Source organism: Kryptolebias marmoratus, linkage group LG4 (genome assembly GCF_001649575.2).
Source record: "Kryptolebias marmoratus isolate JLee-2015 linkage group LG4, ASM164957v2, whole genome shotgun sequence".
NCBI classification, from domain to species: Eukaryota; Metazoa; Chordata; class Actinopteri; order Cyprinodontiformes; family Rivulidae; genus Kryptolebias; species Kryptolebias marmoratus.
The window spans coordinates 7473256-7485160 of NC_051433.1; the positions used below are offsets into that span (position 1 = coordinate 7473256).

At 36.8% G+C, this 11905-nt stretch overlaps 2 protein-coding genes across 2 annotated transcripts; both read left to right on the forward strand.

Annotated features, from left to right (window-relative positions):
• The first annotated feature begins 645 nt into the window (after positions 1-645).
• Positions 646-3379, forward strand: pxmp4 (peroxisomal membrane protein 4). Its single transcript, XM_017408658.3, has 4 exons — positions 646-951; positions 1424-1486; positions 1595-1793; positions 2591-3379. Exons 1-4 carry the CDS (start codon positions 839-841, stop codon positions 2858-2860), a joined length of 645 nt encoding a protein of 214 aa, XP_017264147.1. The 5' UTR covers positions 646-838; the 3' UTR covers positions 2861-3379.
• A 3425-nt stretch (positions 3380-6804) lies between these two features.
• tgm5l (transglutaminase 5, like) lies at positions 6805-11787 on the forward strand. The gene is made up of 14 exons (XM_017408572.3): positions 6805-6956; positions 7102-7284; positions 7411-7641; positions 8458-8576; positions 8679-8807; positions 9096-9273; positions 9475-9610; positions 9719-9822; positions 9916-10155; positions 10275-10337; positions 10421-10633; positions 10728-10885; positions 11019-11155; positions 11405-11787. The coding sequence occupies exons 1-14, from the start codon at positions 6950-6952 to the stop codon at positions 11556-11558; spliced, it is 2052 nt and encodes a 683-aa protein (XP_017264061.1). The 5' UTR covers positions 6805-6949; the 3' UTR covers positions 11559-11787.
• The last annotated feature ends 118 nt before the right edge of the window (positions 11788-11905 follow it).

An 11905-nucleotide genomic window follows, 5' to 3' on the forward strand; every position in this document is an offset into this window, starting at 1 on the left:
TCTATTTATAGATACTATATTACTGCATAGAATCTTGTGTCATCCTGCATTTCTTTATATTTAGCTTCAAGAAACCACGCTTGTGTAATCTAAAGTAGACTAGTCTTAATACTTCTTCAAGCTTCCTGAAATGTCTTTCAAAGTTTCTCTTTAGGGATCAGTTATAGTCCAAATGATTGTTTTCAGAGGAATGTTAAGCCGCCTAACTCTTATCAATGAATCATTTGAGAATACAAAGGCGCCCAACCCAAGTGCTGAACCAGGGTGTCTACCCACGACAAACAGCTTCACAAAGAACCGGATTAAAAGGGAATCTTCTAACACAGTCTTACCTGCAGCCTGTCACAAAGATGCAGTTTATTTATTCAAAATTATTTAGCTGAGTTTATACTACCAAAATAGTAATGATTCAGAATTTGATTTTTTAAATCTTTTATTTATTTATATTTACCAACATGATGACTCCCAAAGGCAGATGAACTAAAATCTTGGGATACAGATGATCAACTCAAGGGTAATGTATCTTAAGTCCTAAATCAGGTCAGCTGGATGTTTTATTTAATTTTATTTTATTTTGCATAACTTTTAAATACTGCTCATCTTTTTTTTTGGCTTATCCTGCTTCTTTTTTTCCCCCCTCATTTGTCTATTTTTAACTATTGATCAAGTCCACATTATAAAATTACCGTGATGTTTAACTTAATCAAATATACATAAAATAAATAAATCATATTGGAACAGTTGACGTTGCTCATATTCCTCACGGTGCACATTCAGTGTGACACACTAATTGTGGTCCGGCATTTATTTGTGTCCCCCCTCGGCTCGACTGACAGTCATGGCGGGTCCTGACCTGATAAGAACTATTCTGTATACAATGAATAATCTCCTACAGCAGGAGAAGTACAAAGCAGCCCTGGCGGTTTTGAAGGGATTCAGGAACGGCGCCGTGTGAGTGAACAAAAACTGTAAATTAGCGACAAAGTTTAGTTCCTCTGTAACACTAAGCTAAATCAGCTTCAGCTGGTGCACGAGCTTTATGTTATTCTTGGTATGGAGACATCATAGTTACTGGAAAAAATATTAGCAGGAGCCTAATAAGACATTTTGAACAGGTCATCTGTTTTCAGCCATCTTTCTTTAAGGAACAATGAATAACAATGAATATCAAAGACAAATCTGTGAGCACACTCACCAGTTTCTACAACAAATATCTTCTTTATGCGTGCTAGTTTGTACCTTGCTCTTATTTGTATCTTGTCTGTGTTTGTATTACTGTGAGTTTCAGCCTTTTTGCTGTAGCAGTTTTAGAAATGTAGTTTTCCTCGAAGCCTAACTAGGTTTTGTAAATTTGCTGCTGTCTAGAAGTGCCATGTTGTTCAAAGTGCAGCCTTTGATGAAATAAAACATTTGTATGTCTCAGATATGGGGCCAAGATCAGAGCACCACATGCCCTGGTTATGACATTTCTGTTTAGAAGTGGCAGGTAAGCAATTAATTGAAACCTTCATTTTGTATTCTTCTCAGCATCTTGTAGTCGCCATTCAAAACAATTCATGTTTTTGATTTGATCTCTCTTTGTTCCTTCTAACAGTCTGAAAGACAAACTCAGAGCCATTCTCAAGGCAACGTACACCCATTCCCGGAACCTGGCGTGCTTCGTGTTCACATACAAAGGGCTCCAAGCCTTACAGGAGAGGATCCAGGGAAAGAGCCTACAGTCCCAGTCCTTTCTAGCTGCCTGTGTTGGAGGATGGTTGGTGTTTGGAGACAACAACAACATCAACAGTCAGGTATGGCAAACTGCAGGTCACAGGCCCCGTCTGTCAGATTATGTTATCTTACAGAGGAGGAAATAAATGTGCTTCTGCAGGAGGACTATTTAGTCAGTTTTATTAGATAAAAAAAATAAAAATAGAAATTGCACGAAATACTAATTTATCAGCTGATAAGATTTGCTGTCTTTATGACTTTTTCTCTTCCTGAAAAATGATTCCATCAACATCTAATTGACTTTCTGCTGATGACACAAGAAAACTATAGAAACATATCTCTCCACCTGTACGTTTACTGTAACGGTTGCTCTCTCTTGTGTTTTTTTACGTGACATACAATGAGCTAAATGTTTCAGGTAATTTCTAGCAGTCATCCCTGCATGTTTAACTGGACCAGCACCTTATAAAAGTTCTAGTATTGTTTTCTTGACCAATATTTGATGCACCACTGACTGTCACTTTCATTCCAACATTCACATTCCATGACACCTCTTTAACCCTCTGTAATCTGGTTTTCTGTTGTTAACATGTTTATATTTGGCTTCTTTGTATGTAAATTCCATTTGTTTACAGATATTGACTCCTGTTTCTGCCTGTTTATTTTTTTCACACACTTCCTGTTTTTAATTCACATTGTAACCACCCATCTTTCCTGACAATTTTACTTTTTGTCGTATAATTTTATTTTGGAGCAGACTGAACATCCTCACAAAGTGGTGGGTCCTTATATTTTACCAGGGCCAGGATTGCTTTCCAGATTTAATAAAATCATTTTTTCTCTTTTTTGTTTTTGTTTATTTTTCAAATTTATCTAGATCAACATGTATCTGCTGTCTCGAATCCTGTTTGCCTTATCTCGACTGGCTGTAGAAAAAGGATTCATCCCTGCACCCAAACAGGACCCTTTTCCTCTCTTTGCCACGCTGGTCTGGGGCATCGTCTTGTGGCTGTTTGAGTATCACCCCCACACCCTTCAGCCCTCCCTGCAGTCCTCCATGACGTACCTCTATCATGACAGCAATGTGTGGCACGACATCTCAGACTTTCTTGTTTATAACAAGCCAAGGATTGCCTCTCAGAAATGAAGCTTTATTTTTGTAAAAAAAAAAAAAAAAAGATATTATTTTAAGGATTTGATCACTGCAATAATTTTTTTTATAATCATTATTCCAAATATTATTGATTGTTATGTATATTAAACTGAATTTTGGGGTCTCTTTTTGTAATATTTGAGTTTTTATTTTATTGTTTTAATTTATAGATTTAGTTTTTGTTAAATTTTCCAGTATTTTATTTTAAGGAGCTTGGCAGCAGAATTGCAAACCACAGCTTTGAACTACAAGATACATGTTTTGTTTTGTGATATTCTGGGTGTCCTTACATAATTAATTTTAATTTTGAATGCTCAAGTGTTGTGTCACAAAAAATACGTTTAATATCAAACAAGAAGAAATGGTTTTATTTGTTTAAAAATTGTTTAAAATGTTAAACAAATGTGTTTAATATTTTCACATGAACTATGCACTCATCTAATTTAGTTGATTTTTTTAAATAATTTGAAGCATTCAGGATTGTACAATTAATAAAACCTTGACTAAAAATAATCAAGTTAAACTTGTCAACTGGGCTTTCTTCTTCAGGTTGTCTATTATTTTGACAAATTTGTGTTTCTCTTATGTTGTTTGAATACTTTAGGGATTTTCTTTTCTAAATTGCACCAAAGATTAAATCAGATTTGATAGCAGGCTCTGAGGGAATCTATTTACATCTGATGCAATGCTCATTGGACAGGACTTACAGAAAAGTCCAAATGATTAATAACTGATATGTTAAATATTTTTTTAAACTACTGGAATGTCTGATAGGATTAAATTATGAGACATTAACATTTCAGGATCATTATAAAGTGTCTTTGCCAATGACATATATACTGATGACGATATACTAACTAGTATCTAGTCATTAGTATATTTGTCATTGGTCTTCGCACTGAAAACTAAGAATAAACCAGGTGCTGAAATGCTTTGGTGTCTGTCTTGACACTGTAGTGATTGTGTAAATAATCTGGGATGCTCAGTGAATGATTTATTACTGGCATTCAAAAATTTCTCTCCTATATTTGAAGCCTTTTTGTTATAGTTTTATATCGTAATTTATGGCTCAACTTAAATAAATTACATTGTTATAAGAACACACATACATAGATATGTACATATATCACATTCTCCTAAGTAATATATCAAGGTTTAGTTTGAAAAGAAGAGTTGGGCAAATGTAACACTGAGATTCCCCATTTTCTGCAAAGCATCTGCAAATTAATTTTCTGTGATTTCTTTGTGATGTAAGACATCCTTTACATGGCTGAATGTTCTCGAAGACACTAGAAGCGCGTTGAAAAGAAACAATACGTGCGCATGTCAAAGACTTTTCTACCTTTTTTTTTTTTGAGTGCCTGAAGGTGTGCCATGACTGTAAATAATCATTTAATAAGGGTGGGAATCAAGACTGCTACAATAAAACCTGTTCCTAGTTTGTCTTGAAAAGCCTGAATAAGTGCTTCAGTTTTACTTTGCACTATCTTTGAAATGTATCTCCTTTCACAAGAATAAATGCAGAAAATGTAAAAGTATAGTTTGCATAATGTGTAAAATAGTGCATACATACAGAATTTTGAGACTTTTTATGTATTTGACATATAAACTTCACCAGCATACTTAGTTGAGCTTAACTTAGTTGCATTTAAACACAACAATAATCTGATAATTTGTACTTTACCTCTGTTTTTTTCTTAAAAAAAATAAATAAAAACGTTATATAAGGTAGTGTGAATTTTAAAGATATAATCACTGAAAAAAAAATGTGATTGTAATAACACAGAATAAGAGCATAGTTTGGCTGCTGTATTTAAAATATACTTGCAGTTAAACCTTGATTTCAGATTTTACTTAAGCATTGAAAAAACTTTCTTTTTTTAGCAGAAAAACTTGCAGCCACCGAATTGAATTTCATTGTTCTCATCAGGCGTCACTGTTTCCAAGTAATTAATCATCAGGCAGCTGACGTCAGGAGAGCTGGAAATGAAAGAAAGCATTAACCATAATTACAGTTCCGTTTGAAAGGGACCTGCGCTTCATGATCATTAAATTCCTAACTGTTAAAGCATTTTCTTGACAACCACAATGATGAGCATCATGGTTAGGATCTGTTATCGCGATTCATCTTTTGCCATCTATGTCTTAGAAACTTGTGTCAATTTCCTTGGAAAAAAATTAAATTAAAAAATTAAAAACATAAAGGATTGAGCAGCTTGTGATGCAAATATCAAATGTACAGTATGTCCTGTGAACAGTTTAACATTTTCATGTTTTTGAAACTGACAAATAAACATAAATGGAAGTGCTGCTGCACACCAATAAAAGAAGCTTAAAACATTGAAAACACAGTGAGCATTGAATAAATGAAATTCCCACAGAGCAGCGCTCTGAAGGTAAACACATTTTTTTCCAAGTTCTAATAGAACTGTTTGAAATGTTCCTGAAAGAGCACATGTTCTTCTGTGTACTTGTCTCTTCCGCTGTTCCCACTGGTTTGGCATAGTTTAAATGACACCATCCTAACAAGGTGATGTGGGGACAACTTGCGTATTTCCACAGGACTCGTTGTGACTTCAACATGACACTCCTTCCCAAGAAATGCATTTTATTCAATACCTTAGATGCCTGTCATTATCAGCAGATGAATCCATCTGGTGTAACAAACTGATGAAGCTTCTGATGGAGATGAAGCTTAACATCGTCACCCGTCATTTCATCTATAAACTCCAAAACATCTGTTAAGTAAAGGATTTTTTTAGCTCCTTTCATATTAAACAAGCTGTAAATACAAAAAGAGAAAAGCTGATTGAGCATGGCAATGCAGTATATGATGTACACTTCTGGGTATTTAACTAAAACTAGTTAAACGTTTAAATAGCAGAGCTCTGTGCTCTCAGTAACATCATCATGTTCAGTCTAGCTTGTCCTTTTTGACACTTTTGATGAAAGAGCATTGTTAGACTAAACAATAAGCCTTTACATTTTTAAAATCCTTTTTGAATTAGCAGTGCTAGTCTTTAAAGAAGCACGTCTTACTTCCTAATGCTCATTACTAACATGTTTTTGTTTGTGACGAATTTAGGACCTGAGGTGCAAATATTAGACCCCAGGCATGTCTCCAATCACATCTGCTCTAAATACAAACAGTTCCTTCTTTGGGTTTATTAGACTGACAGTTTACAACAATCTTACTATAATTATAACAACAAAAATGACAGCAGAAGTTTTAAAAATATAGTTTTTATTCTCATTTAGCAATAGAGTGAATTCATGAAAATCTAGTATAAAAAGGTTTCCAACCCTCACATTGTCTAAAGCTGACAACAAGAACATTTTACTAAAACTTACTGGTCTGGTCAGTTTGTGATCTAACTTTTATCTCCAAATCACACTGTCAGCTGCTATTAAAAATCACAATGTTTGCACAGCAGCTAAGTCTTAAAATGTATGCTGGAGGAAACTCTAATGAAAAAAGTTGTTGTTTTTGCTACATTGTTTTCAAGAATTATGAAAACATTCAAAGTGCATTCATTCATTTTGTTACACTTTAACAAAAGAGTTAAAAAACAACTTCATATACCAAACCCCCCCTCCCTCCCCCTAAAAAAAACTGCTAATTTGTGCAAAAATGTGCACACCGGTGTGAAAAAACAGAATGAAAAGCTACAAAAAAGAGAGCACAGTTTTCTGATTACGTGAGCTCACTGGAAGTAGCATCAACTTCTCAAATCTCATATCTCTGTTGCAAGAGTAGCATTTTGTCAGAGCTCACACAAAGAAACTGGCACCAAGCATTAATGTTCTTTTGTTGACGTGGGTGAGTCTGATTACTCACCACGTGTGTACACTTTGCACTGAAAACTGTACAAATGTCACACAACTGGCATGGAGGCGTGTGCTATGTTTCTACTTATGTTGTGGTAAATGACTTAAGGGCGTTAGAAACAACCAAGGGAAAACCAGTTTTCTTCTAACGGCTGCCTAAAAAGCTGTTGGGAGGGGCTGAGGTTCAGGCCTATATAAACGAAGATGAGGACTGCAGGAGCACGTTGCGTTGTTTTGAGACAGAGATACTAACACATGGAAGGTGAGACTTATCTCAGTGTTGCTTGTTCTTTTACTTTTTAATCACTCTCTGTTTCTTGCACAGCTTTTGCTTTCTGACTGGCCTATTCAATGTCATTTGTTGCAATGTCTGAAACTGTAATTTCTTTATTTTATTTATTTTTCAGACCTAAGTATCCACCATGTTAACCTGGAATTATCTGAAAACCAGACAAGACACAGAACAGATGGCTTCAGCAGCGCCAATGCTCTGGTGGTGCGAAGAGGAGCCCCATTCAGAATCAGTGTCCAGTTCAAGGGCCGTCCCTTCGACCCCACGACTGATTCTCTGAGGATTGATGTTATGCTAGGTAATAGGCTTAGATTTAATCTTAATATTTGTAGATCAATGTCTGTTTGAAGCAATGTTTTGCAATCAGTTTGAACCAGCAATTAAAAAATATATATAAATATCTGTTTTCTCTTTTGGTCCTCAGGCAGCCTGTATACGATGATGCCAGTCACGTTCTCAGGGAAGGCATCTAACCCTTGGAATGCCTGCATTGACTCAAACAACTCGAGCCCCCAGAATCTCTCCATCTTCGTCTTCTCTCCTGCCTTTGCCTCGGTGGGCTGTTACAAATTCCAGCTGTGTTTGTACACACAGGGCACCCTGGGGGGTTGTGTGTTTGGCAGTTTCACAGTTCTCTGCAATCCCTGGTGTTCTGGTGAGTATGACCAAAGAAAATATTAGGAACAGTATTACTGCCTATCAGAAATTTGTAGTTCATTTAAAAGATTACAGAAAATAAGAAGCTGTAGGAGCAAAGGTCAGTAAAACAAAATAAAACTGAGTATTTTGATAGATTATTTTATAATGTTGGGCTTTATTCAGTTTTGTTGTTGGAGGCTGAGCGCTAAAGCAATAAATTCTTATATAAGTATCTGTGCAAATCTTACTTCAGTGATAAGATTTCCTGTTTACAAAAGAACCTTCAAGATAAAAAGTCTGCAAAACAAACATTTATGCATTTTTTAAAACAAAAACAAGAAAATCATGAAAAAAATGACTTTCTAAAATTTCTCTTTTATATTGTTTTCAATCAACCAAGGAAAAACCCTTAGAATGAAAAACCTTAGTCCCTGTCAAGTGTCTATCTTTATCTTTTTGTTAAATCTAAGTGTCATTTTCTTTTTTTTTTATTTCAGATATTTCCAAAAGTTGTGTATTTTTTAATTCTGATGCATAAAATAACAAGCTAGGTTCGAAAACGACAAGTAGAAATAAACTTTATTTATATTGGCTAGTTCTCATTTTATTGATCTAACATAAAACTGCATGAGAAGTCACATTCATTCAGTACTTTTTCTTCTAAAGTTAATTTCTTTATCATTACCACACATAGTTGATTATTTAGATTTATGTGACTTGAATGCAACTGCTCTGAATCCACAGATGCTGTACTTTTTGTGCTGCATACTGAGCAGCATTTCAAGATGTAAACACAGTGAGCTGTTCTAAATAAAAGTTTTGTGTCTTTCAGCGGACGCTGTTTTTATTCCATATGAGGACGAGAGGGAAGAATACGTCCTGAGTGACTCTGGATTGCTGTTTATGGGGACCCCAATGAATCCTGTCTCGAGGCCATGGTCCTTTGACCTGGTAAGAGAAAGATTTTTTTTTTAACACAATGTATTTGGTACAGAATTTGCACTGCAAACAGCAGTTTGATTAATTTTGTTTTGTCTTTTTTTGCCTGTATAGTATGAGCCTGGAATTTTGGAGGCATGCCTGGATCTGCTCCAAGTCAGCCCACAACACCAGATGAGCAAATCCAAGGACTACCTGAAACGAAATAACCCTGTCTACATTAGCCGAGTTGTTTCTGCCATGGTGAGTGTGACGATCAGATCACTTCCCCACAGTGTTCTCTCTCACAGCTTGTATGGCGTCATGAATATCATTATCATTTATCCAAACAAGGTGTGACTTGAAATGGAATGCTAGGTTTTACAGATCACAGAGATAATCACACAGCTGGCACACTCTCCACACTAAAATGTCACATGGCAGAGAGCACTGTAATTATAGCTGTCAGGCGGGGTAGTTATGAAGCTGCCAGTATGTCTTGCCCAAACCTGCTTCGGAGAACTCAGATTTGTCTTGTTGTTTTCACCTTAGATCAACTGCGAGGATGACCGTGGAGTCCTGAAAGGAAACTGGTCTGAAGACTTCAAAGAAGGTGTCCACCCCTCCAAGTGGACAGGGAGTGGGGACATCTTGAGACAGTGGGCCAAGTTTGGCTACAACCCCGTCAAGTATGGACAGTGCTGGGTGTTTGCAGCTGTCATGTGCACAGGTAATTAAATCATGATAGTATAAAGTTTCCTGAGGTTTTTATTTTTTTATTTTAAATATATGTCTTCATCTTAATGAAAAGGTTTTTGTTAATCAGCGTTAACTGATTGATGTTCTCAACTCAGAATCAAAATTTCCTTGGCACAATGTTCAGATGTTTCTAACTCTTACGCAAATGTTTGTGTTTTTATTGCTCTTTTAGTCATGAGAGTTCTTGGCATTCCTTGCCGTGTTGTCACAAACTTCAACTCTGCTCACGACACCAATGCCAACCTGGTGATTGAGGAGCACTACAGCGAAACAGGGCAGAAGCTGAACTACAGCAAAGACAGCATATGGTTCGTAAAGATTAGTCCCTGAGCCAGTTTATAGACATCCTTAAAATTTATTTTCATCATTATTGAATCAATTGGTCTCAAATGTCTTATTTTGGACTTTCTTAACAGGAACTTTCACGTGTGGGTGGAGTGCTGGATGACTCGCAAAGATCTGGGGTCTGATATGAATGGCTGGCAAGTTCTTGACCCAACCCCACAGCAGAGGAGTAAAGGTGCGTGAGAAGCGTGAATACAATTGTTTTTATTTGTTTATTTTGTAAAAATTCTGAACTTGTTTATAACTTTCTTCCATTTCATCATTCCAGGAGTGTTCTGCTGTGGCCCAGCTCCAGTCAAAGCAATAAAATATCAGTGCGTAGACCTGCCTTATGACATTCCATTTGTCTATGCTGAGGTAAACGCAGACGTGCACACAATCATCTGGAGCCAGGATCATGTGGTTAGCTTCAACATAGACACAGAGAGAGTTGGATCCATCATCTGCACTAAAGCTGTTGGCTTCCCAAGACTGCAGAACATCACAGGAGATTACAAACCCATCAAAAGTATGATTCCAAACCAGGAACTGTCACACATTTTCATGCTAACTCATTCTGTGAAGTGGAATAACACTCAACTCAAGAAACAATGCTTACTGTTTTTGTTTTCTGTACTTATAACGCAGGCTTATCATCAACGCTTTCATCACGAAGTTCCACAGTTTCAGATGACTCGACGTTAAGGCGAGGTAATTTATCATTTTGAATATGTTGTTCAAGCTTAGAATCAGTTATTGAAAGTTATCTCATTCAGACTGTTGTGTTTATACAGCAACCTCATCCAAGGGAGTGACAGTCCTCTTGACCCTGGATAAATCTCCAGTTCCCGGAGAGCCAATTCGCTTCTCAGTGAAGGTTATGAACAGGCAACGGGTGGCCAAGAAGATGATTGTGCACCTTAACGCTCAGGCTAAAGAGTACAACCACAGCCCCTCTGATACCTTCTGGGAAACCCACGGTGTCATGCAGCTAGCCCCCATGGAAGGTAAATTTACTTCTCTGGAAGTGACTGTTGTATTGTAAAGTATTAGGATTTGATGATGAACTTACACCTATTTCTGTTTCCTCTCCCTTTCCAGTCAAAGTGCTGCAGCAGCAGATCCTTCCAGCTCAGTACAACAATGTTGTGGGAGATAATCTGATCAACCTGGCAGTTGTTCTGGAGGACACCGCCACTCATGAGCGGGTCCTTGCTGCAGAGGAGTTCAACATTGCCAGCCCAGAGCTTATAATAAAGGTACTTTACAAAGAGCATGGATATTATGGATTAATACATCCGAGAATGTTGCCGTTTTAAAAAAAAATCTGAACTGCAGTGTTCATTTTGTGGAATATGCTGTGTTTACTTATTCATGTTTTATTTCTTGCAGGTTGCAGATAAAGACTCCATTGTGCTAAACAAAGAGCATACGGCCACAGTGACTTTCATCAACCCATTCTCTCACCCAGTCTGTGGTTTGCTGGCTGTAGCTGGGGCTGGGCTAATAAGTGGCAAGACTCAGTTCAGGTACGAATCCAGATTCTTCATTATTCATCAAAAGTGTATAAACGTAATGGCTGCAAAATGACAAGTTGAAGGTGTGTCCCTTAGTGCCAAATTACAGAACATTGTGTCAGTACAAACGGAATGCAGGGTGTGTTATGTGAAACAAGTTACAGAGTACTTTTTGCCAAAAGATCCACAGTCATTTAAATGTACTGCTTTAAAACCTTTATGAGCATTTGATTCATCTGCTCACTGTTGTTTTCCCTGCAGAATGCAATCACTGCGTCCAGGAGGAAAAGTTGAGCAACGCATCACGTTCACCCCCAGCATGAGTGGAGTTAAGATGCTGCATGCCAGCCTGTCGCTCTTAAACACCAACATCACAGTCAGAGGCTTTAAGATGGTCTCCGTCAACAGTATTTAGATCCTGTAAAACTTCCCATATGTTCTGTTACTATGATTGACATAAATGTGAATGTAAATTTTATTTATCATGCTATTTATCTTTTTATTTATGTGTTTGTGAATTGTAAACTATGTTTCTACCTTGTAATTTGTACCAGTGCCCAAAACTGAAATGATAAGCAAATGTTTTTGCTTATCATATCATTTTTCTGCTTGTTGCTTTATTAAAAATAAATTGAAATATGTCATATCTGTGTTCCACTTCTTACTACCACACGCCGAAGAGTACGCGAGATTAAACTGCGTGATTCATTTTTTGCCCTGAAGAGGGCAACCTTTCCTCACAAGTTGGCCTCCTGTTTTAAT